Here is a 26075-nt window from a genome sequence, read left to right as displayed (position 1 = left end):
AGGGAGAGGCGGGGAGAGAAGGGAATTTGTGTTTGAAAGAACTGGCCTGGGAGGTGGGGGAGACTGTGGAGCCCTCGTGGCCCAGTGGTCACGAGTTGGACTGCGATCTACCAGCCACTCCGAGGGAGAAAGAAGCTCTTCCCTCCTCTAAAGCGCCACAGTCTCGGACACCACAGGGCCAGTTCTACCCTGTCCCATAGAGTTGCTGTGAGTTGGCATCGACCCAGTGGCAGCGAGTTTGGCTGTGGGTTTGGTTAAGCCCAGCAGAGCAGCAGGTGGGTTTGAACTGCAGACCTCGTGGTTTGAAACCGGATGCTTAAGCACCATGCCACCAGCTCCAAGAGGTTTCGAATCTTAAGCGAGTCTTTTTGCCCATCACACTGGTGTGGAGCTGGTGCCTGGCTCAGTACTAGCTTCCAAGGTCAAAGTGCACACCACAGTGTATGCTGCCCGTGACCCCCGGGCAACTGCGATCATGGCTACTGTTGAACAAGCCCGGGTCTGGGGGCTCAGGGAGAGGAACGCGGTCCATGAGCCAGTCATGCTGTATTCTGGCCTCATGGGCAGCTGTGCTTTGGGCAGCCAGAAGAGGGTGGGGAGGGCATTTGGCAGAGCAAGGGTGCCCCGGTAATGAAATGGTTAGTGGTTAAAAGGTCAGAGGTTCAAGTCTACCGCTGGCTCAGAAGGAGAAAGACGTGCCAGTTTTCCCATAAAGGTGCAGCGTCTTGGACACCCCAAGTGGGTGCTTCTGTTCTCCCCTACAAGGTTGGAGCTGGAACTGGTGCAATAGCTACGGGCTCTTTTAGGTAAACTCAAGAGAGTCCTGATGGTTTGGTAGGGGCTGCTCACCTTCTAGGCAGGAGAGGCCAGGCAGGGAGCTATCCTCCCTGGCCTCCAAGTTCCCAGCTCCCAGCGAGACCTGCCAGGCTTTCCGAGTGTGGTGCGCACAACGTGGGCAGACCGCGCTTTCCACAAAGTGACGGGTTGTGACAACCCCACGTGGGCGAAATCTGTCATCACTGTTTTCCCAGCGACTTGTGGTCACTTTGTGCCTCTGAATCCCATTTCGGCGATTCTCACAAGACTCCAAGCAGCGTCACCACACTACCGTTCGCTTACTAGACAGCTGACAAAGCCACTTCCATGTGCACATGGGGGGCCCTGATGGCACAATTGGTTTACGCATTGGGCTGCTAATGAGAAGGTCAGCAGTTCCAACCCACCAGACACTCTGAAGGAGAAAGATGAGGCTTCTTCCCACAGAGATCTAGCAGCTCGGAAACCTAGGGGACAGCTCCACTCTGTCCTGTGGGGCACTAGGAGTCAGAAGCAGGCCGATGGCCATTAGGTTGATTTGGTTTTGGGGGGAGGAACTCAAAATATGTTGACTGACTGCACTGCGCTATTTGCATCCCGGAGGCCATCTGCAGTTGAACCCGCAATGGTGTGGTAGTTAGATCACCTGGTGTCAATTTGAGGCTTAAGAATGTAGGGGTGGAGTCTAGCCTGTCAATCTGGTGTCTAGCCTGTCAATCTGTGTGGGCATGGCCTTCTCCTGAGAATTCTGGGAACTACTGTTTTCCTCCTGGGAGGCAGGAGACACACACTCTCTCAGCTTACATCCCTGGACATGCTCTACTGACAAGGCTGACTCCCTTGCGAGACATCCCTGAGGGGAGACCACATGGACCTACCCTGATGCTGCCAGAACCCTAGACCTGGAGAAGCCACGTAGAGACTCCTGCCAGCGTTGAGATGCTTATAATGCCACTGGATCCATAAGACTTCCCACCCGCTGGCCTGTGGTCTTCTTGCATTCGGCACATTATTGCATGTGTTTCGTGAGTCTGAAGAGGACTTTATAGATCGGTGTGGGGCATATGGGCTAATATGGGAATTAGGAACTTGATCTGAGCAGGGATGTTTTCTCAATCTTCAACTGCTCTTATAGATCAACCTCTTTCCTATTCACATCTGAGTCGCTATGAATTTGTTTCTCTAGTCTGCCCGGCCTAACACAGATGTCTGGAGGTCTGAAACAGTGATGAGTAAGGAGAAGCCCTAGTGGCACAGCCATCAAGCGCTCTCTTGGAACCCACTCAGTGGGTCTGAGGGAAAACACTGGGCCCTGCTCCTTGGAACCCATGGGGGTCTTTCTACTTGGTCCCATGGGGTCCCTCAACAGAAACTCACAGCCGTCAAGTCGATTCCAACTCATGGTGACCCTAGAAGGCAGAGTAGAACTGCCCCTGTGAGTTTCTGAGACTGTAAAAAGCCTCATCTTTCCCCCCGAGGAGTGGCTGGTGGTTTTGAACTGCTGACCTTGGGGTTGGCAGCCGGAGCATTACCACTATGTCGCCAGGGTCTTGATGAGTTGGAATTTCTTCCACAGCAGCCATGGAGGCAGGGGCCTGTGCCTGTGGGCCTCACCCCACTGTAAGCCCACCACCCTGCTAACAAGGGGCTGGGCCTGGCCCTGCTCAGAGGAGGGCAGAAGCTGGGCAGCCCGGTTGCTCTCGGCCTGCTGGGTTTGATGCTCCACGCTAGCTCCATTGGGCATCCTAGGAGGCGGGGTGCGGGGCTCTCCGCAGCGGACCTGATGCCCTCTGTCACCCATGCCAGTTCATTCCCGAGTCGGCTCGCTTCAACGTGTCCACGGGGAACACGCAGGCTGCCCTGGCCACGCTGGAGCACATCGCCAGGACCAACCGTTCGGTCATGCCCGAAGGAACACTGGTGGAACCTGTCCTGGTGAGTAATCAGTTGGAGGTTGTCGGGCGGAGCAGATGGGGACAGGGCCCGCGCCACACCAAGCCACTACCACCGCGTGTCAGAGTGGACCTCCACCCCGGGGTTTTCCGTGGGCGCCATCCTACAGAAAGACATCCTGGTGGCACTGTGGGTTAAGCACGTGGCTGCTCACGGAAAGGTCAGGGGTGCAAACCCACCAGCTGTTCCTCTGGAGAAAGATGAGGCTCAAGAGTCACAGCCTTGGAAACCCACGGGGGCAGTTCTACTCCGTCCGAGTTGGAATCAAATCGATGACAATGGGTCTGGGTTGGGGACTAAGTGAAGGAGCATCAGCGTCTTAGAAGGAAGGAAGGTCTTCAGCCCTTTGTCCGCGAAGACCGCAGCCAAGCAAACAACACGCGGAGCAGTTCGGCGCGGTGACAAGTGGGGGCGCTGCCCCTCAGCCTGCACCCCTCAGCCCCTGGCAGGCAGGTGGGCCCACGGCAGGAGCATTTTAAAACACAGGATTCAGCTTATTGCAAGGTTATCTCCCGCTTACTGCTGCTGGAGTCTAGATTGGTCAGCTTGATCTTTTTTAAAAAGAAAATTGTCCCAATTCATCTAGGATTTTCAATGTATGGAAGATTGTTCTGAGTGGCCTCTTGGGAGTTTCAAAATGCCGATTGTGTGGATAGGTCTTTCATTTTTAATGTTGCTGCTCTTCCCCGCCCCCCCCCCCCGCCCCCTTGAATTTGTCTCTTTTATTAGAATTTGGTGAAGAAGCTGTTTTCAGTCGACATTTTTGAAGAGTTTTATACTGTGAACTCGATGAAGGGTTGACGTTTCAGATCATCAACTCTGCAGTTCACCACCCTCATTAGCCCACCCCTTCCCCCCTCCCTCTGACGGACCTCCATTGCCCCTCATCCACGTCAACACCTGCTTCATCCTCCCTCTCCTGCTCCCCGTCCTTAAGGAACCTCCCAGGAAGGACAGGCTTAAAGGGATTTTCCTTGCTGGTTTTTTCATGGCCTCATTAACATCTGCTCTTTTTTTTTAATGCATTTTTTGGCTTTTTCTCCCTTTGCTCTTCTAGCTCCTTGCACTCAGTACTCCTCTCATTTATGTTCAGTCGTTTGGATTTTTCATAATCCAGGAAGCTGCATTAGGAAGTTTTGCCAGAATACTTTCATTTCTGTGTTGTCATTGCTGTTAATTGTTCTGTCTTTAACAATGAGTTTTCTTTTAACGAAACTCTCTTTGTCATTGCTTGCTGCTAGCTTCATTACATTTGGGTCAAAGGATGTGCTCAGATATTTGGGACTTGGCAAGACTGCCTTCTACACAGCCACTTTCGGTAAATGTTGAGAAGACCGAAGCGTGTGTTCTCATTATGCAGCTTGGGAGCGTCAGTTTTAAGGCTCCCCAGGAATGCATGATTGAACTGTTTTGCATGTGAGTGTGTGATGAAGCTGTTTTGTGAGTGGATGAGTCTTATCATCTGAAGTTCTCTTTATTTCTGCATAGCTTTGTACCTCTTTCTGATTTCTCTGATAATAATATATCTAAACTTCCTTGGGCTAGTTTGGTATTTTCCTCATGTATCTTTTTCTAGCTCTGTATTTTTAGCCTTTCTGTATTCTCATTTTGCCTTAAATGTGTTACTTGACAATCTATAAAAACACCAACCAAACCCACACCGTCGAGTCAATTCTGACTCATAGAAATGCTACAGGACAGGGAAGAACTGCCCCTTTAAGTTTCCAAGGCTGTACATCTTTACAGAGAAGAAAACCCCCTCTTTCTACCCAGGAGCAGCTGTCAGGTTCAAATTACTGACCTTGCAGTTAGCAGCACGATGCGCTTAGTTCCCTACACCACCAGGACTCCTATACCCAAACCAAACTCACTGCCGTCAAATCCATGCGGACTCACAGTGAGCCTATAGGACAGGGTAGGACGGCTCCAGCGAGTTTCCAAGACAAGCACATTTGTACATTTGTTGCCCTAATCATTCTCAAAAAATTTGTTCTCCACGTAAACCCCTGGCATCAGCTCCTCATTTCCCCCTCCCTCCTCACTCCTCTCTCCCTCATGAACCCTTGATAATTTGTAAACTATTATTTTTTCATATCTTACACTGTCCGATGTCTCCCTTTGCCCACTTTTCAGTTGTCTGTCCCTGAGGGAGGAGGTTATATGTAGATCCATGTAATTGGTTCCCCCTTTCTACCCCATCCTCCCTCTACCCTCCCGGTATTGCCACTCTCACCACTGATCCTGAAGGGATCATCTGTCCTGGATTCCCTGTGTTTCCAGTTCCTATCTGTACCAGTGTACATCATCTGGTCTAGCAGAAATTGTGAGGTAGAATTAGGATCATGATAGTGGTGGTGGTGGTGGGGGGCAAGGAAACATTTAGAAACTGGAGGAAAGTTGTATGTTTCTTTGTTGCTACACTGCACCCTGACTGGCTCGTCTCCTCCCTGAGACCCTTCTTCAAGGGGATGTCCAATTGCCTACAGATGGGCTTTGGGTCTCCACCCTGCACTCCCCTCATTCACAATGATATGATTTTTTGTTCTTCGACACTTCATGATCACACAGGCTGGTGTGCTTCTGCCATGTGGGCTTTGTTGCTTCTGAGCTAGATGGCCACTTGTTTACCTTCAAATCCAAGACAAATTCTTTAGGGGAGTAAAGAACTTAAAAGTCTGTCTTTCTCCCTTGGAGTGACGAGGGGTTTAGACCTTGCAGTAAGCAGTTCGATGTGTCACCATGACACCACCTGGGCCAGATAGCTGGTGTTTGCTTATTTCTTTCACCTGATCTCATAGTCTGATTACATGGCTGTGGCTCTGTTCCTTACCCTGCTCCTCCTATGAGCCAGGGACGATGGTCCAGGCAACAACAGCAGCAGCCCTGGCCACAACCTGCCTAACTTCTGCCCCAGAAATCCCACCCTGAAGGAGCATGTGGCCCATATGGGACAGGCCATGTCTGAGGGCCAGTCTGAGTGCCATGTCCCACCACTAGGCATGAGGGGGGCTGCTCCGGGCACCACAGATGACAGACTGTGGCAGCTGCTGCCGTCGGCCAACTCAAGAATGAGGTGTTGCCCACCCACTGAAAACCACACATCCGGAGGCATGCCAGCCCAGATCTGCTCCGTGCAAGACGAGGGGCGGAGGTGGATGTGCTCCTTCAACCACCTGTGGGTTTGGTGGCTTGTTCTCAGTGGCGCTGAGCAGTGATCTCACCCCAACTCTCAGAAAGGAGCCCCGGTGGCGGGTCAGGTGACATGACTGGCTGCCAGCCAGGAAGGTTGGTGGTTCACACCCAGCAAAGCCTGTCTGGAAGGAGCAACCTGGGCACCTGCTCCTGTGAAGATGGCATCCTAGGAAACCCTCTGGGGCAGCTCCACTCTGTCCACATACTGAGGATAGCTTAGCTCATCCTGCACCCACTAAATGACTTCTGCTTCCCCTTTTCAAACCTCCAGGACAAAAGAGGAAGATTTGCAGATCTTCTGACTCCCAAATACCTGCGGACCACGCTGCAAATCTGGGTCATCTGGTAAGAATGGTGCCATCGCCAAGTGACTTAAGTCAACATGCATTTGGAGGAAAGGGACTCCAGAAATCCACTGGGAGGGGAGTTGTGGCCATTGCAGGGGGGTGGGTTTGGAGGAGGGAGCTGGTGGGGAACACCCAGCGAGCTCCAAATATCGCCCAGTCCCCAAGAGGTGGCCTTTCTGCTAACTCGGCTCTTATTATTGTGTCAGGCCGGGTTGTCTCCAGAAACAGAAGTAGTGACACTTATCTATGTATGAGAAGGAGCTTTTAATCAAGAGGTAGTTTTATATCAGGAAGGCACTCCAGCGCAAACCCAGAGGTCCGATGCTGGCCAGGGGCCTCTTCAGACACCTGTAGCTAAAGGGTGGTGACACAGAAAGGTAAAGTGGGGCACGAGGGGATCACAGGCCTGTGGGCACAGAGTCAAGTGGATCCACAGTCAGTGGAAACATGACAAGGGACTGGAACCACCTCTGGTGACAGAGTCCCCAGCGAAGAGCAGCTCCAGGGTGTCTCTCTCTTTCACAAAAGACCACACCTCCAAGGAGGTGTCATCAGGCTACCACTTGATGGACAGGTTGGACTCCGCCCCTCTCACTTCTGTTCCTTTTATAGCGCAGAAGAGCCTGGCTGGAAACACACCCTGCACTAAGCACCTTGTTAGCATACAATGAAAGCACTCCCCAATGGGGTTACAGGACAGAGATGTAAAATGCAATTAAAAAATCATTTTAACTATCCATGCATCGGTTGCATCAAGCACATTTGCTCTTATGCTGCCGGAATCATTTCCAAAGCATTTCCTTTCTACTTGAGCCTTTGATATCAGCTCCTCTTTTTCCCCTCCCCGCCTACCATAAAAGTGCAATTCTTCATGGGTTAAAGGATAAGCCCCAAACCAAACCTAACCTGTGGAGTTGACTCTGCCTCATCCTTCTCCCTTGAAGCAGCTGGGGCGTTGAAACCCTCAGCCTGCCTGTTAGCAGCCAGGTGCTTAGCCAGTGCGCCACCAGGATTCTCTTCTCCAGGAGTCCTGGGGCTTCCCTCGAAGGTGGGAGAGTCCAGAAGGTGGCCCTCCTCACAGCATGTCCCTGCCGGCTCCTGGGCCCCAGAACTGTGAGTCCAGGGTGCCTCATCCCGCAGCCCCAGAAGGCATGCGCTGGTCTCACCACGTGTCCCCTCTGTTTGCAGGCTCGGCATCTCTTTCGCCTACTATGGGGTCATCCTGGCCAGCGCGGAGCTGCTGGAGCGAGACCTGGTGTGCGGCTCACGGCCCGAGTCAGAGGTGGTGGTGGCCGTGGGGGACTCGGAGGAGAGCAGGAGCCCCTGCTACTGCCACATGTTTGCCCCGTCCGACTACCGCACCATGATCATCAGCACACTGGGCGAGATCGCACGTGAGTCGCCGCCTCGGCTGCTCCGGGCAGGGGTGAGGGACCCCAATTCTCCACAGGGGACAGAGACCTGGCCTGGTCATGGGCACCGCTGCTGGCTGCTACACCCGGTCAGCTCCCCCACCCACCCCACCACCACCACGCACACATGGCATTTCTGTCCTGATGGGCGGGGAGGGGGGAGCTTTGAGGGACTGTCTCAGAGTCTTGGCGTGGTGGTTACACATTGGGTGGCGATCTGAAAGGTCCGCAGTTCAAAACCACCAGCTACTCCAGGGAAGAATGATGGCATTGTCTATGCCCTAAAGAGTTACAGCCTGGGAAGCCCACAGAGGCAGCTCTACCCGGTCCCGCAGGGTCGCTGTGAGCCGTATTGACCGGACAGCAGGGCACTGCTGACCCTGTAGAATGAGCAGCTGGTCTCTGCCCACCCCTACTGTTTCTCACTGGTCCCCTGTGACCACCTTGTGTCCTTTAAGAACAGTGATGGAGACTCCCTGCTTGCATGTTAGTCCAGGGAGACTGAGAAACAAATCCAGGGAGACTCATGTGTGTAAGCAAGAGCAGTTGAACATTGAGAAAACAGCCCAGCCCAGTCCAGATCAAGTCCATAAGGCCAACATTAGCCCGTATGTCCCACACCAATCTATAAAGTTTTCTTCAGACTCACGAAACACATGCAATGACACCGAAGGCAGGAAGATCACAGGCCAGTGGGTGGGAAGTCTTGTGGCTCCTTAGGCATTGTAAGCATCTCAGCGCTGGCAGGGGTCTCCACGTGGCTCCTCCAGCTCAGGGCACTAGCGCAGCTCCGTGTGTCTTCTCAGCTGGAATATCTCACAGGGAGTCAGACTGTGTCTGGCCTTCAGCGAGCTATTGATCTCCTTAGTGCCTCTAAACGAGGTCATCAAGCTGCGACCTGATTGACAGGCTAAACTCAACCCCTTCACTCTTAATCCTCTCAAATTGACAGCAGAGTATATTAACTACCACACACGCCCCAAAGTCAGCTTGTCCTACCTTTCTGAGCAGACCTTTCTGCCTTGAATTTAGCTGACCCAGAAGAGCCCCTCAGAATCCACTGCTGTGCATGCTCCTGTTTTTGACAGCACCCCACGAGATTCATACAGGAGCATTATTGAGAGAACAGCTCTGAGGCCATCCATTGAGCACAGACATTTGAATACATTTTGTTTGGAATAAACTGGGACATGTAGTCCACCAGTGATACCTGCTGACCCACCCACTCAAGGTCAGCCAGTTGCATGAAGCAGATTCCCCCTCCTGCTGTTCCCCATGGGTCAGAGCAGGACTGGGCTCCAGAGAGCTTCCAATGGTTGACTTCTGCCAGGTCTCTCTTCCGAGATGTCGCCACATGCATTTGAACTTCCAACCTTTCTGCTTGCAGCTGGGCGCTTACCCATGTGCACCATCCAGGGACTGCAAGATAGAAAACAATGGTGCTCAAAAACCAAAGAGCTCACAGTCATCCAGTTCTACCCCGCCCTCCCAACGCGGCAGGACAGGGTAGACCTAACTGCGCCTGTGCCCAGACGACAACTCTTTACGGGAGTAGCAAGCCCTGTCTTTCTCCTGGGGAGCCACTGGTGGTTTCACACTGCTGACCACAGGGTTAGCCAGGTCCCACTACGCCACCAGGGCTCCCTCATCAAAAATGCACTTGTACGTGTGTATGTGTGTGTGTGTGTATTTTAAAGTTATCGGCATCTTGAATTGGATTAAGAACAGTGAAAACATGGCAGGTCTACATCGTCCATCTGTTTGTCATAGCTCTGCATGACATCATGGAGCGGTGTCAGTGGTTACCTGCTCAGCTGTCAACCAGTAGGTTGGTGGTTTGAGTCAATGTCAGAACACCTTGGAAGAAAGACCTGGTGATCCGCTTCTGAAAACTCAGTCCCAGGCATCAGGACCAGCAGCCTGGCAGCCACAGCTCCGGGAGCAGCATGAGTGATCACACACACTCACACACACACACAAACACACACTCTCTCTCTCTCTCTCTTTCTCTTTCCCCCCTCTCCCGCCCCCTCTCCTGAAAACTCAGTCCCAGGCATCAGAACCAACAGCCTGGCAGCCCCAGCTCCCGGACCATGAGTGATATCTCTCTCTCTCTCTCTCTCTCTCTCTCTCTCTCTCTCTCTCTCTCTCTCTCTCTTTCTCTCTCTCTCTCTCACACACACACACACACATACACATACACACACTGTGTTGCTCATTTTTGATCCAAGTATTGTTTTAGGGTACAAAAGAGAGCTCAATCTAAAATATAATTCAAGGAGAATATTTATTAAGTCTTAAAAGGGTCCAAGACAACAGGATACAAACGCATCATCCAGATGAGGGAGGCCGTTAGTGTGAGGTCGCGATGGCTCCTGAGGAGTCCAGGCAGGATGCTCGTTGAAAAGACCTGGCACAGAGGGAACTGCAACAAATGCGTGACTGGTGGCAGATCAATTCATCTCCGTTACAGGTGGGACTGCAGAAGGGGGAACAGGACCGGGATTGGGACATGCACACTCTCTTAGAATATCCATGCAGCCCCCAGTAGGGTGATTTCCAGCAGGGCCACACCCAGGGAAGCCCCTAAGGGAGGCGGCCCTCTCTGGGTTTCCTGGCAGTGGGTGGAGTTAATCCACGTTCCAAGGCCTGAGGGCAAGACAATCTACCTTGGTCAGTAATTGGAAAGAATTACTCAATGGAGGCTTAATCTATGTGGGACCCTGCAAATGGATTTGGGGCAGTCCCTACCATTGACAGCCTTTTGCAATACGGGTGCTCAGAATGGAAGCGCTCATAGGTGTAAGAATCAGGTTGAAAGATGCTTGATGCTAATGAAAACGGCCTGGGACACTGGTGGGTCTAGAGGAAGTTGTTTCTTCCGGAAGTGACCCACTCAGGGTGGACAAAAGCCTGGCACCCTTGAGGCACGGAGGCACAATCGTCCTTGTTCTTGCTTTCCAGTAAACCCCCTGAATATCCTGGGCATCAACTTCCTGGGCAGGAGGATCAGCCTGTCCATCACCATGGGCTGCACCGCCTTGTTCTTCCTGCTCCTCAACATCTGCACGTCCAGGTGTGCCTCCTCCCTGGGCTTTGGGCCGCCAGGCTCGGGACTCCCTGTGGCCCCCGAGCCCCTGTGGGCAATAGAGAAGGGGCCTGCAGAGTGTGTATTGAGCAGTCCTTCCCAAAGTGGGTGATTCCGTGCCCTGGTGGTGGTGGTGGTGGGGACCATCCAGGGGGTTGGGTGATGGCACTAGAGTACGGGGGTCTTTTGTTAACAGGGTGCGGGAGGGGGGGGCACTGAGTCTTTTTCTGAAAAGGGGTGGTGGTTGAAAATAATCATCATAAATAAAATAAAAGGAGAAGGGCCACAGTCTCACCACCCCTCCAGATTCCGCACCCATCAGACCCAGACACTGGTCTGAGCGGTTGTAACAGGTGGGAAAGTCAAACGGAAACAGACTTAAACTCCCTTTGACACACAGCTCACACAAAAAGTCCCCAGTAAGGTCAGGGACGTATGGTGTACAGCCATCGGTCCCACGGCCCCGCCCTCTGTAGCCATCGCAGGGTGGGGTGCCGGTGAGGGTGCACCCACCTCCTCCAAACATCAGCATCCGGACTGTGGCTGTTGACCAAGTTCCCTGGACCGCCGCCCAGGGATTCAGAGACAGAGAGCGCCCCTGTGGGATGGGGAAATGCTGGCCCTTACTTTGCAGCCCTGGCTTGCCCTCCGGTCTAGTCTGTCATTTCCTCCAAAGTTTGTGAGCGCTCTTTCTATGGAGTGGAATGGGACCCCAGGGAGGGAGGACAGGGCAGGAGGAGGGCTAGGGTCAGGCGTTTGGTTCGTGGTGCCCCTGGGGTCTGGGCTCTCTGTGGTGCGTGTTCCAGTCAACCCACCGGGACCTGGCCACCCATAACCTCCCTCTTCCTGTTCCCCAGCTCTGGGCTCATCGGCTTCCTCTTCATGCTGAGAGCGCTAGTGGCCGCCAACTTCAACACCATCTACATCTACACGGCTGAGGTCAGCTTCTGCAGGGCTGCCTGTGGCAGCAGGTGCCTTAGAGAGGGCATCTGTCCATAAGCCACAGATCCCTGGTGCCACCGTGAGCAGAAACACTGCACTTGAGTGCCCATCCAGGACGCCAGCACTAGGGAAAGGGCCTTCTCCCTCTCCCTCTTCCTGGCCCTCTCCCTCCCCCTCTCCCTCTCTCTCCCTCATCTCTCTCTCTCTCCCTCTCCCTGTCTCGATCTCCCTCCTCTCTCTCTCTCTCTCTCCTCTCGCTCTTCTCTCTCTCTCTCTCTCTCTCTCTCTCTCTCTCTCTCTCTCTCTCTCTCTCTCTCTCTCTCTCTCGGCTCTGGAGGAAGACACTTGTCTAGTTGAGTGGGTGATCTTCATGTTGGCCTCCATCTCCCTCATCTCTGCTTCATCTCCTCCTGGCTATTTAATTCTCTCTTCCATCAAGATTGACTCACGCTGTACCCTGTCTCATTCATATAACAGACAACCCATCCCCAGGTGGGATTACAACCACAGGTAGACTGTTGTCAGGTGTCGTTGAGCCCTTTCCCACTGCCACTTGCCACATGAACACTGCCTGGTCCTGGGCCGTCCTCACAATTGTCAAGTTTGATTGAGCCCATTGTCGTAGCCCCTGTGTCCCTCCATCTCCGTGAGTCTTCCTCTTTGTCCTGGCCCCTCTACCCTACCAAGCACGATGCTCTTCTCCAGAGACTGGTCCTTCCTGCTCACATGTCCCACGTCTGTGAGATTAAGTTCCGCCATCCATTCTGGCCGCACGTCTTCCAGAACAGATGTGCTTGTTATTCTGGAAGTCCGCGGGACTTCCGATCTTCTCTCCGACTCCATCGTTCAGATGCAGAGCTTCTGCTTCTGGCTTCTCGCTTCCTGGTCCAGCTTTCGTAGGCGTCTCGGGAGATCACAATTACCGTGGGTTGGGTCAGGCATGCCTTCGTTCTCAAAGTGACCTCCTCGCTCTTGAGCACCTTGAAGCCAAGAGCAGGCTCTCCAACCAACATCTATGGAAGCAGAAGAAGAGGTCTTACGCAGCAGATTCACCTTTGATTTCTGCTGCTTCCATGAATGTTGATTGTAGAGCCAAGTGAAATGAAATCTTTGACAACTTTGATCTTTCCCCTATGTATCACGGCATTGTCTGTTGGTCCAGCTGTGGGAGGTTTTGGTTTCTTTACATTGAGGTGTGATCTGCACTGAAGGCTGCACTCTGGTTCTCTTGGCTTTCAGCAGGCAATTTCGTCATCTGCATTTGGCAGTGTTTAGTGAGTCTCATGACTACTCCTTGGTCTATGGACAGGTTTCTCACGTGAACACCAAAAGGCATTCTGGAGTGTCCATTTTTCGCAAGACCATCTACGGGTTGGTGTACGCCACACGGCCAGCTGCCTTTGCAGAGTCAATACAACACAGGTGGGTCTTTGGGATACGCGCTGCTTTCAGCCAAGATCCACCTGGCACCAGAGATGCTCCCTCTCAGTGAGCATCCTCTTTCATTTGAGTTTCTGGCAGCTCTGTCGAGGTCCTGCTGCGACTGTCATGGAATTCTCTTCAGTAAGATTTACGGGAGTGTGGTGTTAATGCTATTGTCCACTAACTCCCATATTCTGTTGGCTCATGTTTCTTTGGAATGCGCACTACTGTGGATCTCTCCCCGACAGTTGGCCAGGTAGCTGTCTTCCAGATGTCTTGGCATAGATGAGTGAGCAGTTTCAGGGTTGTGCTGTTGAAACCGCAGTGGTTATTTCCTCGATCCCTCCTGCTTCGTCTTTTTGTCAATGCCTTCCGTGCAGCTTGGACTTCTTCCTTCGGTACCATTGTTGGTTGAGCATATGGTGCCTCCTGAAATGGTTGAATGTCAACAAGTTCTCTTCACAGTGATCTCTATTCCGCCCCCCTTCTTTTGGTGCTCCTGTGGCATGTTGCCCATAGCAGGGGATTCAAATAGGCCATGGAAAGTTTCCATCTCCCTTTTCCATTTCCCTTTTTCCATGAACTTGTTTGAAATCCCCTCATAGGAGGTTGCAACTCCAGGCTTGAGTTTTGTCTTCATTTTTTTTCCGCTTGAGAAATGCCAGGCGTGTCCTTCGCTTTTGGTTCCCTAACTCCAGATCTCGGCACATTCCATGACAACACCTGGTCTTCTTGAGCCGCCCTTTGAAATCCCCTGTTCTGCCTTTCATGCCGTCATTCTGCTCAGTCCCCTCTGTCGGTCCACATTCAAATGCCAGTTTCAAAGGCACATGCTTTTCAACACATGTGGTGGGGGAGGGGGAGGCATAATGCATCTGTAACAATTGGCTGCCGTTGACTTTGTTTGAAATTTGCGATTTGTCTTCATGCTGTTGTTGAGAATACATACACCAATGTGACCCTTTCTACATAGACAGTCCGGTGCTGCTGATTGCATGTTGATACTGCAAACAGTTCACACCTTCCTTTTCGGGACGGTCTCTGACATCAACCCCCTGCATCCCTCTCCCTGCCATCTCCTCTCTAATTTCCCAGTTGCTCTGTGACTTCGATCCCCTATAGACAGATCTGGAAAAAGCATAGTGCTTGGGGCAGACATGCTGCATTCACTCAGCTCAACGACCACTTGGTTTCAAGAATACTTTAGGGGATATTTTGACCTCGGCCACATGAAACTCTCTATATATTTTGTTTTTGCCGTTTATTTCATTGTGGTCAGGAGAGATAACAGACATTCTCCGATTCAGCCAGTTTCCAGTCGACAAAGTCACTGGCCGGGGTCACATTCACCCCGTTGGGCGACCATCACCATCAGCTATTTTCGGAAGGTGTCCATCCCGTGGGAAGACACTCGGTACCTCTCAGGGAATGAGTGTCGCTTTCCTACAAACGTGTACACGCGGCACCTGGAAAGTAGAGGGTGCGTGGAGACTCGGAAGGGCCAGGGTCCAATGAAGGGGAAGGGCAGTGTGCAATGCGCCCTTTGCCTCGCTTGCCACGCCGTTCTGTCCAGCGTGCCGAGTCGACCCCTCTGTGGGATTGCTCCGATGCATGCGTAACTCTAAGACAGGAATCTTGTGTCGGTGTCAAGAACTGGTCTTTCTGTCCAAAGCCTGATTGGGGGTGGAGGGGATGGGAGGAGGAGGAGAGGCCGAGAAAGAAGAGGCACAGACTCACTAAGTGGCCCCCTCTGCTTCCACCCTTGCAGGTCTACCCCACCACCATGCGCGCCTTGGGGATGGGGACCAGCGGCTCTCTGTGTCGCATTGGTGCAATGGTGGCACCATTTATAGCCCAGGTATGACGGTCTGCCAAGGGGTGGAGGTGGGGGCAGAGGGCCCTGGGGCTCTGCAGAGAGGGTGGTCCAGCCAGAGGCAAAGCTGGCTGACAGACACCGGGAAAGGTGGCAGCCAGGAACACCGGTGGAGCCGGTCTTCTCTGTAGCGTGAAGTGGCTGTGAGCACCATGAGTTTGGGTTGCTGGACTGTTTTGTTTTGCTGTGTTTCCCGTGGGGCAGGCGAGAGACAGGGTCTCTGTGGGTTAGGACTAGACCTTAGGGTTCCTGTGGACTTCAGGAATTTATTCTCTTCTTGAAGCCTCTTTATTGTGATCTGGTGGGAGTTAACAGAGCAAGTCAGTTGTCCATTCAACAATCCAGACACGTTTCATTCCCGGAGGCCCAGATGAAGGAAGTGGCAGGGACAGGTGGGTTAAAATCCAGGTGACCTGGGCTGGTGGGTACAGCCAGTTTAGGAGGGGGACAGGTGACCTGCAGAGCTGTGGCTCCTCAGCTTGAGAAACACCAGGCATGTTCTCCCCGCCCCTCCTTTTTCATTTGGCTAGGCGTGTGGTCTGCAACCTGGCCATCCTTTGGCCACAGCAGCAGCAAGCCCCTGGGCTGACTGTGGTCACAGGCAGGAGTGGGACTGGGCCCTGGGGTGGGCTGCCAGAAACCTAGCCTGTCACCTCAACCTCTCTAAGCATGCCGTTGCCACCCAACCTTGCTGAGGGCTAGCACCCTGTTGGCCTGTGTACAAGGAGGCCCCACATCTCAACCCTGTGTTCCCAGGCCCAACCCCTCACGGACAATGCCAGGTTCTCTGAGTCTCCAGAAAAAGGGTCTTGGCTGGCTCAGGCCTGACTTTTGTCCAGGCGGAAACTGAATCAGATGTGGTTAGCAGTCAGGTGTGTGTCTGGGTGAATTTCTCTCTTTCTCTCTGTAGGTGTCTCTGTGTGTGGAGTGGGGTGGTGTGTGTGTGTGTGTGTGTGTGTGTGTGTGTGTGTAGGTCTCTGTGTATGTGTGTATTTGAGTACTGTTCTCAGAGCAAGGGGCGAGGGCTGGACAGGCTGAGCAGACTGGGTCCTGCACCTGTGACACTTTGATGGGGGTGTTTGCTGCCACGAACTGAGGGTCGCAGGGCTCAAGGGAAGAACTCTCCCCTTCCATAGGGGAGACTCAGGCTCAGTACCGACCCTGAACCTGGTGCTCAGCCACCGCCCACCCGCCTGCAGAGTGTGTGGCTGTGACGTGTGGTAGGGCAGACCGAGTAGGGAAACAGATCCAGTGACAAGCATGTGAGGATAAAAAGAGCTTCATATCAAGTACCAATTATGTATCAAGGAAGCATTCCAGCCCAGTCCAACTCAAGTTCAAAAATCCACAATTCCTTTTTAGACCACATGCCATGGTGCAGAATGCAGAAAGGTCACAGGCTGGTGGGTGCAGAGACAGGTGGATCCGAGGTTGGTGGAAACATGGCAGAGCTCTGGCAGCTCTCAGGCTCGGCAGCAGAGTCCCAGCAAGCAGGAAGCCGAGGGAGCAGAGAGAGAGCAATTCCCAGGGTACTCCTTCTAAGTCCACTCCCCCATGGAGGCAGCATCAGGCTGCGACCTGACAGGTTAGATTCCACCCTGACACTTTTATACCTCATCAAGTTGGGATACAATTATCTAACTACCCAGATCCTGAACAGGTTTCAGGAGCACTGAGAAGGCCCAGGAAGAAATTCTTGGCGATCCACTTCTGGACACCAGCCACCAGAAATCCTACCTGTCACCTGTCCCAGTCACCAGGCAGCCTGTCCTCCTGTGGAACGCAGGGTCACTGGGAGTCTGACCACCTAGTTGACAGCTAACAACACCCATCTCACACTGCCAAGTTCAGGGAGGCTTCCGACACTCTGGGCCACCCTTTCTGTTCAGTCTGGAGCTCTAGGAACAGGCGTGGAGTCGGGCAGTGCAGCAAACTGAAATTCCTGCACAGAACAAAGAAATGACCACCGACCAGCAGGGATGGGCAGGGGGGCGTTTGGTGTACATCCACAGTGGCCCGGTCTCTTTCAGACGATGACGTGCCTGGTCTGCCACCGTCCTCTTCTTTCCATCACTTGGGCGAGATTCAATAGTCCGGAGTCAAAGCTGACACGGCCCGGCCACAGGCTGTGCTTCTGAGACACTCTCTAGACTCCCTCTGTTGTGACTGGCCTCCCTTGCCTGCCGGGACCCCAGCGCGAGTTTAATGGTGAATTCCTTCCATGTGTGGGCTGGGGCAGCGAGCTTCATTTGCTTGTTTAGATAGTATGGCTTCATCCCTGAGAACAAGGCGTGTTTCTTCCCTACTTCCTGTGCTCCTTGCGGGACTACTCTTCTTTTCTTCAGATAGATCATCCTATCTTGAGTTTATCCCTAGGTCTTTCATGGCTTCCGTTGTTACTGTGAATAGATTCCTTCCAGTGTAACTTCTATTGTGACTTTCTAATTAGTAAGGGCTCTGGTGGTGTAGTGGCTACACACTGGGCTTCTAACTTCAAAGTCACTGGTTTGAAACCACCAGCTGCTCCTCAGCAGACAGTCAGGCTTTCTACTCTTGTACAGAACCTCAGTCTTGGACACTCAGAGGGGTAGTTGTATGCTGTCTGATAGGGTGGCTATGGGTCAGCATCGACTCGGTGGCAGTGAGTTTGGTTTGGTAGAACAAGGAGCTGCCAACAAGTAAGGACAAGAGCAGAGGGAGAGATGCCAAGAAGGAGCAGCTGATGAGGTGGGAGGACCGCCACAGGGACGTAGGTGCTGGGAGCTTGGGAAGGCTGTTGGGCAAGGAGGGTGCGGCCATCTGTCCTTAGAGCAGGGAGGTGAGGTTGAAGGAACCTGTGTTAGTCCGGGTTGACCAGAGAAACCAATTCAGAGACACTCATGTGTGTAAGAGAGAACTTTATATCAAAGAGCAATCATATATTGAAAAAAACATCCCAGACCAGTCCAGATCAAGTCCATAAATCCGATATCAGCCCATATGTCCAATATTAGTCCATAGATTCCTCTTCAGACCCATGCAGCCATGCAATGACATCAAATGCAGGGAGATCACAGTCAGTGGGTGGAAAGTCTTGCGGATCTAGTGGTGGTGGAGCGCCTCAGCAGTGGCATGGGTCTCCACGTGACTGCCACCGGTGTGGCTCCATGTGGTTTGTCAACGGGAGTGTGTAGCAGAGTAAGAGTTGGTCCCACCTCCAGGGAGGAAGTTCCCAGAATCCTCATGAGGCCACACCCACAAGGAGGGGTCAATTAGGCTATGACCCAACTGACAGGCTAGACCCCTCCCCTACACTTATCAAGTTAACACAAAATTATGCAACTATCACGCTCTGGATGGAGTAATGAGGAGGTCACTAGTTTTTGTAAATGTAACTGTTTATGGGAGTAGACAACCCTGTCTTTCTTCCTCAGAGCGGCTGGTGGTTTTGAACCGCTGACCTCATTGAAGATCGCAGCCCAATGCATCAGCACTACATCAGCAGGTATTACCCAGAAAAGAGATCGAATGTTTGCTTAAGGGCTTATTATAGGATAGTTGCAGACAATGTCAGGGCAAGTTTTGGGGGTCCAGATCTGCTACTATACTTACTTTCTCAATCAAGGCCAATTTGAAATTCTACAGGCGATAATAGTGATCTTAGCTGAGCTGCACTCTAAGTGCCCGAGCCAATGGGGTTCAGTTTTAGAGTTTTTGTGTTTTCCTTCTCTCAACCTGAAGGACAGGTTCAGAGCCTCTAAGCGCCAAAGAGGGAATCTTGGCTTGGAGCAGTGTTCAGTCTGGTGCCCAAATCAGTGGGTTCCGACCCAACATGAACTGGATGTGCTCACAGGGAAGAAGGTCTTCATAGAGCAGGTCCTCGCCTTGCTCTTTACAACTATCCGGGAAATTCCTGTGTCCAACACCTATGTCACTTGACTCAAACAACGTTCAAAAAATATCTTTCTCAATCATTTCTGTTCTGGGGGTGGGCATTGTAAAGATGTTTCTTTAAAGATGTTTTAGTGATGCTGGGGGCAAAGACCCCTTGGTGTGGGCTGTCATGTGTGGCATCTGTTCGGTCGCAGAAGAAAGACCCTCTGAGAAAAGATTGTGACATCCTACCCCTGGATCTCTGCTTTTAGACTCTCAATGTACCTGCTGGCAGGTCCTTTTCTGTCCACCTGTGTTCCCTTTCAACTCCCGTCCCTGCACGCAAGAGCCAATAGGCCACTCACTGCCAGCCATTCAATGCCGAGTGACGCTGTAGGACTGAGTAGCACTGCCCTGTGGGTTTCTGTGACTGTAATTCTCTGGGAGCAGACAGCCTGGTCTTTCTCCTGAGGAGCAGCTGGTGGATTGGAACTTCTGACCTTGCAGTTAGCAGCCCAAGGCCTAGACCACTGTGCCACCAGGGCTCCTGCCACGTGAGGTCTAATTGCTCCCCGCTCCTCACCCTCTTCTTCATAGCTAGAGACTAACCCCCTTGAGGTGCTTGGCGGGGCTCTAGTCATCAGCCCCCTCTTGTCCTCTCTCCTGCCCCCAGCCTACCCCCTTCGTGAACTGGAGATTTCTTGTTCTGCTGGCACCCCAATCCAAACACCGAACCGGCTGCCCCCGCAGCTCAGACGCATGGCAGTGCCACGTCACAGGGTTTTCATGTCTGTCTGTCGTTTGCTTTTTTTGGGAGGGGGGGGGGAGTAGTTCACCAGGCCTCTTTTGGAGGCACCCCAGGGTGGATTTGAAATGCCAAGTTAGGAGTGGGACGCTGAGCAGCTTGTACCACCCAGGAACTCCAGAGCATGCAGAATGATCATTGTCTCCTCCTCCCGTGGGGTCCCCATAAGTGATGACTCATCTTCTCCTGAAGGAAGGCCCCCTGGCCGAGAGCAACCCTAACCTCCTGCCTGAGTAGGTTCCAACTCACTGCGACCCTACCAGGCACAGCAGCGCGAAGCAGCGCCAGGCTCCTGCCACGCTCCTGGTGTGTCTGACGTTGGGGCCCGTCGATGCAGTCTGTCCACCTTGGGGCAGCTTTCCTCTTTCTCACTGCTCCAGAGCCCCTAACTTCCACAGCCCAGAGAGGAAGAGACGATGGTCTGGGAAGCCCACGGGGCAGTGCCACTCCGTCCACTAGGGCCTTTGTGGTTGGAGATGGACACAAAGGCAGCGTGTGGATTTGGGCAATGCCTGGAGCACAATGAGCACAGCGTCTTCTATGAGTACATTTTCTAATCCTACTGTATAGAGAATGTTGGCTTTTGTGTTCATATTGTATCCACCTTCTTTGCTCAAATACCTTCTGGAGCTGTTGGGATCTCGGGGATGGAGAACCCAACATGGAATGACATTTGCAAGTGTGTGGAAGCTACTCGTACGTCCCGGCTCTTGATTCCTAGTAAGATTCCATTGCAGTCCGAGGACACACCCAGTAAGATTTCAACTCTTCAATTTGTTGAGGTCCACTTGGGGGCCCAGGAGATGGGGTTGTCTTATTTTATATTTCACTTCTGAGCCACAGGTCCAAACCGAAAGGGTAGATGAATCTCGAGCTGCGGTTTGCTGAGCCCTGGTCTAGCTCCAGACTGTCTGGCCTCCTGCCCCGCCTTTCAGAAAACTCAACAACAAATGAAAGGACTCAGCACCCACCCCACCCCCACCCATGAAAAACTTTTGTACCGTAGCCCATAATCCAGGGTAGCAAAACAGGTATCTGATTTTGTATCCCTGGTGGCATAGTGGTTACACATTGGGCTGCTAACTGCAAGGCCAGTAGTTTGAAACCACCAGTTAGTTTGCGGAAGCAAGACGAGGCTTTCTACTCCCTCAAAGAGTCAGTCTCAGAAACCCCCAGGCCAGTTCTGTGTACCCAGTTCAGTGTAGCTGGGTGTAGGAGCCCCGGTAGTAGAGTGGGCTAATATTTAGGTTGGTAACTGCAAGGTTGGCAGTTCAAAGCCATCAGTCATTCCTAGGGAGAAAGGTGAGACCTTTTGTTCCCCCAAAGACTTGCCACCTCAGAAACCCCCAGGAGTGGTGTTAGCCTGCCCTGGTCACAGTGAGCTTGGTTTTTGGTGGTTGGGTGGATTGTTTTGTAGACGCCAATTAGCTCCCGTTTGCCAGTGAATGATGTTACTAATTTTTCTTAGTCTTTCTTGGCTTCCTGTTCCTCACTCTCACTGCCATCGAGTCAATGCTGACTCATCGTGTCTCCCTGTGGGTTTGAGAGACAGTAGCTGCTTACAGGAGTAGAAAGCCCAGTCTTTCTCCCAAGGAGCTGCTGCTGAATTAGAACTGCCCAATGTGGAACCAACCACGCTATCACTCGGGCTCCATTGGCTTCCTATCTAGGAGTCTGAAGCGTTGAAAGGGGCCGTGAGCTCTCCATCGACACAAGGATTTTGCAGCTCTTTAGCTTGGTGCATGTACCTTCAGGATTACTATGTCTCCCGGCTGGATGGGCCCTTTTAATGTTATGTAATACCCCTCCTTGTACCTGGCCTGGGCGGCGTTTTGAAAACCAAGATGACCAGATCTCTTTCTTTTTGATGTTATGAATCTGGGGTGGATGCTGGGAATTTCTAGTCTCCAGCCTCCCAGAGGATTAGTTACACTAGTTACATTAGTACAACTAATCTTCTCAGGGTTCTATTGTTTAATAGAGATGGACTTTGGTAACTCGGAAAGGGACTATATTGGACATTGTCCAGTGACTGCGGCTGCTGCCTGGCCAGTCCTGGTAGACAGGGAAGTCTTGCCTTTCTCCATGCCAACAAGCCTGAGCAGTTTTTCCCCTGGGCCCACGGATGGGACTCAGACTCGAACCCCCAGGGACCCACACCAGCCGTGGCTGTGACAGAGGGACAGAGAATTGGCTTTGGTGGCGGTCAAGGTTTGGGTGTCCGGGAACAGATGGTGGCAGCAGTGGGTCTGGTCACATAGCATGGCAGTTGGGTTGAGCCTTAAACTACTTGGCTCTGTGTGGTTCCTCCCCCTTCTTTCCATCTGGAGGTAACGTGTCCATGTGCCAGCTATGCAGACTCCTGCTGAAGGTGGGAGGGCAGGGGGGGGGGTACTGATTTTGTTAGCTTAGAGAACAGTTCCCAACACTTGCTAACTCCCTGACAAATCAGTGAGCTTGATGTCCTGGATGCATCTGGAAGGTCAGACCTGAGGGCCGGCCCTCCACGGTGGGCCTTGGGGGGCTGAGAGCACCATGCCATGCGAGTGCCAGGCACCAGGTGTGACCAGGTCTCCCGGATGGCAGCATGTGAGGCTCCTGGGCAGTGCCATCTGTCATGTCAGTGTGCATCCTTGTGAGAGGAGTGACACCACTTGGGACAGTCGGGGGAAGCTGGGGCATGGAGAGTGCTCAGGCTCTCCAGGCCCAAGGAGGGTCAGCCAGAGGTGGGAAGAGAGCCACCCGCACAGCAGGCGCAGACACATGCAGGGCTGGACTGGCTGCCACCAGGGCAGCATTTTGCACAGAAATAAGCACGGTGGGTCATCTCTGTGGAGAGGACATCTCTCCCCAAGTCACTCGTCAGGATAGCAGGGGAACACGGGTGTTTGGGGACACTGCACCAAGAGAGAAGGTGGGTGCGAAGGCTGCTGCTTCAGACAGACACCCCACATCCCAGCTCAAATGCCTACCCAGTTTGGCCGGGAGCAGTCAGGACATTTACATATTGGCAGTCTCTCCCTGTGACCTGCAGGTCCTCATGAGTGCCTCGATCCTGGGGGCCCTGTGTCTGTTCGCCTCCGTCTGTGTGGTGTGTGCCATCTCTGCCTTCACACTCCCCATTGAGACCAAAGGCCGGGCACTGCAGGTAAGCCAATGCCCCTGGCGGGCGACCTTCCTCCAAGCTGCCTGGGTGGAGGTCCCCTTTGACAGCGGGTCTGAGGTTCCCATTTCTTCCTGCAGCTGGCTTTTGAGTGTGACGCGGTCACCAACACACTGTTCACTGCAGTTGTCACTTGAGCCATGGGCAGGATGATTAGGTGGAATGATGTTCCGACTTCCCTTGGAAGGGAGCTTTGCTGCAGAGCCGAGGGGGCCCGGGACGGGAATGCCACTCATTGCTTTTGGGACTACAGGGTCTCAAGACACCCGCTGCCTATTGTTGGGTCGTTCGGGATTCCTGGTGGCCCTGTGTGACAGAGCAGGGCTGCCCCACAGGAGCCCCAAGACTAAATTTCTCTGGGACCATCAGGCCTTTCTCCTGTCAAGCCCCGAGGTGGGGTCCAACCACACATTTGGTTAGCTGCCAACCACTGTGCCCATCTCTCATCTCTCCTCCAGACTGTGAACAGCAGGTCCCCATGGTGAAAGAGACACATTGTTGGTGGGTGTCAGGAGACAATTCCAAACTCACTGCCATCAAGTCGATGCCAACTCATAGCGACCCTACAGGGCAGGGTAGAACAGCCCCTGTGGGTTTCCGAGACGGCAGCTCTTTACAGTTGCAGCCCCATCTTTCTTCCTCTGAGCAGTTGGTGGCTTCCAACTGTCCAGTGTGCAAGCATGATGCCACCGGGGCTCCCAGGAAGAGACCAGTCCCTGAAGAAGGGAACCAGGCATGGGAGAGGGACATGGAAAAAGAGGAAGGCCCTCAAGATGGGAGTAATCCAGTGGCTGCAACAATGGGCTCACACATAACTGTGAGGGTGGCACAGGATCGGGCAGTGTTTTGTCAACAAGTGGTTACTCCCAAACCACCAGAAAAATTTTTGTAGTGCCTATTTTTCCAGCTAGGTGAGCATCTGGCAACTAGCTCTGAGTTAGTGCACCCAGTGGCTTCGCCTGGGAAGGTTCTCTCTGGTCAGTTTCTTCCTAAAAGCTGTTTCACTTGGACCTCGATTTTTGTGTGTGTGGCTGTGGGCTTTTATTTCCTGCTCGGGAAAAATGCCACAGAAATTGTGATGCTGAACACAGCATACAAGGGTAGCGCTATGGGAAAAATCCAAGTGTACAAGTGGTTTTCTTATTTCACAAGAGGTGAAATGTTGATTGATGTCAAGCCTTGTTCTTGACATCCCCTAAATGGCTGAAAATGTTGACAAAATCCGTGCACTTGTGCTCAATGACCCACGATGGCCCACTGAAGAGATGGGGGTTATGTGGACCTTCTTGGAGCTCAGTTCAGTGAATTTTAACGTAAGATTTAGGAATGAGATGAATTGCTGGGAAACCTGTGCCTCAGGTTCTGAGTGAACAGCAAAGAGTGTAGTGGGAAGAACAGCTCTGAAGCAACCCAGACTTTTTTTTTTTTAACATATACCAAGGTCATTACTGGTGAGGAGACATGGCGCTAATTCTAATCCCAAAAGCAAACATTAATCAAGCCAATGGAAGACGCCATTGTGATAACGTAGGGTTATCAGCCTTCCAAACAGAAGTTTGAGAAATATTTCTAAGAATGGGACCGCAGATTTGACTGAAGTATTAAGTGTAATGGAGAGCACTTTGAAGGTGGTAAGGCTTTGTTTTGTAACAGAATTTAAATACACAGCTTTGGGGTGGGAGAATTCAGGGTTTTTTTTGGTACCCCCCATATTGTACAGATGGTTGCTGAGTCATCACTGACTCAGAAGCATCTAACAGGTAAGAGAGGTAGGGGGGGGGGGGGAGATGACGACAACACAAACAGCACCCAGCACAGGAACTTTCTGGGTTTGACCTGGTCAAGAGGTGCTCATTGCGACCAGATTAGATGAGTTTCCCAGTGGTTAGGGATCCCGGCTGTGGGCTACAGGCTTGGAGAGGCGGCCAGTCAGTAGCAGCCACTCAGACCCAGAAGACTCAAGGGGGCCATCACACCCTTCTGAACACAAGGAAACTGAGGAGCAGGCAGGCGGAGGAGCTTGTGGGAAGGGCACTCCATCAAGTGGTGGGGCTGGGGGGCAAGCATTGAGGCTCCCTGTGAAGTTGGGCAGCACAGTGGTTCAGGCCACCCGGTTTTTAATGTAGGGTTACAAGTCACCTCTACAAAGCAAGCCTGGCCTGCCGCCTGGTGAGCCTGATGGCCTTTTAGTCAGAGCCACAATCCCTTACCAAGGGCTGAGCTGCGGTGACGTGGCTTTGTCTGCTCCCAGGCCTAAGGACCATCCTCTCACACCATCACAGTAGATTCAGTCAAGTGCCCAGCTGGTTACTCCAAGTTCTTGGGTGGGAACCCAAGTTCAGTTCAAACTCAGCATGGGTACTTAATGATTTACCAAAGTCTAACTGCAAAGACCTCCCGGTGGCGTAAGCACTTTGCTTAGGAAACTACTTGGTGACATGACAGCATGGCTAGATTCTAGAGGATTGAAGGGGGTTTGACTGAAGGACTGAAGGCCTAAAACACAGCCCCCTTCCAAACCATGCAGCACCCTAGCAATTGGATGACGCAAGCCAATAAGTACTGATTGTTTTACCTTGCGGGGCTCATTCATTCTGACTAGCCTGGTCAGCTTGGTTGTGCAGTGGGGTTGTTGGGCTAACTGAAGGCGAGGCTATCTGCTCCATGACTGGCAGCCTCAGAAACTCAGTGGGCACTTGTTCCACAGGGTTGCAAGGTGTTGGGATGGGCTCCATGGTAGCGGGTTGCATTTGGTCAATCAGCAATCCAACTCCTCGTGAAGATGTCTAAACTTAGAGTAACTGAATGATATAGCTAGCACGTTTTCAGGCACACAAAGGTTGAAGTCTTTGCTGGGTCCTAGTTTACCGACCAGACAGCTGAGTATGAGTGGGCTTTATGAACGTGTACCTGATTTCTTAAGTCACCTTTTCCTCTTCTAGCAAGTCAAATGAAGACCTGCATACAAAGGAGGAGCAGTATCCTTTTTCTCTTCACTGTTATTACCTGTAGTTGACTAGGCCATCAGGTAATTCAAAGACTAGTGGGGGTGGGGTAGGAAGTGGTGCACTGATCTCAGCCATAAAAGATGTCTACAACTTGTATTAAAAAGCGTTTACTGTAAAAGTATACTGTCTTAATGAATAAATGCTCGGATAACCCCGTTGTGCGTTGGCGCTGGGATTTTTGTATCGGAGACGAGTGTGGGCT

General features: G+C 52.4%; 1 protein-coding gene across 1 annotated transcript in view; it reads left to right on the top strand.

The window, feature by feature from the left end:
• The window catches only part of SVOPL (SVOP like), a 34710-nt gene extending 11708 nt beyond the window's left edge, over nucleotides 1-23002 (top strand). The window contains exons 8-15 of the mRNA XM_075557403.1: nucleotides 2623-2751; nucleotides 6233-6306; nucleotides 7497-7702; nucleotides 10685-10796; nucleotides 11666-11747; nucleotides 14941-15030; nucleotides 22737-22850; nucleotides 22946-23002. Of these exons, the coding sequence (XP_075413518.1) occupies nucleotides 2623-2751; nucleotides 6233-6306; nucleotides 7497-7702; nucleotides 10685-10796; nucleotides 11666-11747; nucleotides 14941-15030; nucleotides 22737-22850; nucleotides 22946-23002 (864 nt within the window). The remainder of the gene's footprint in view (nucleotides 1-2622; nucleotides 2752-6232; nucleotides 6307-7496; nucleotides 7703-10684; nucleotides 10797-11665; nucleotides 11748-14940; nucleotides 15031-22736; nucleotides 22851-22945) is intronic.
• Nucleotides 23003-26075: the final 3073 nt, after the last annotated feature.

The sequence above is a fragment of the Tenrec ecaudatus genome, chromosome 9 (assembly GCF_050624435.1).
Source record: "Tenrec ecaudatus isolate mTenEca1 chromosome 9, mTenEca1.hap1, whole genome shotgun sequence".
Lineage (NCBI taxonomy): Eukaryota > Metazoa > Chordata > Mammalia > Afrosoricida > Tenrecidae > Tenrec > Tenrec ecaudatus.
Note: the sequence above shows the minus strand (reverse complement) of the source record. Positions and strands in the feature narration are given on the sequence as shown.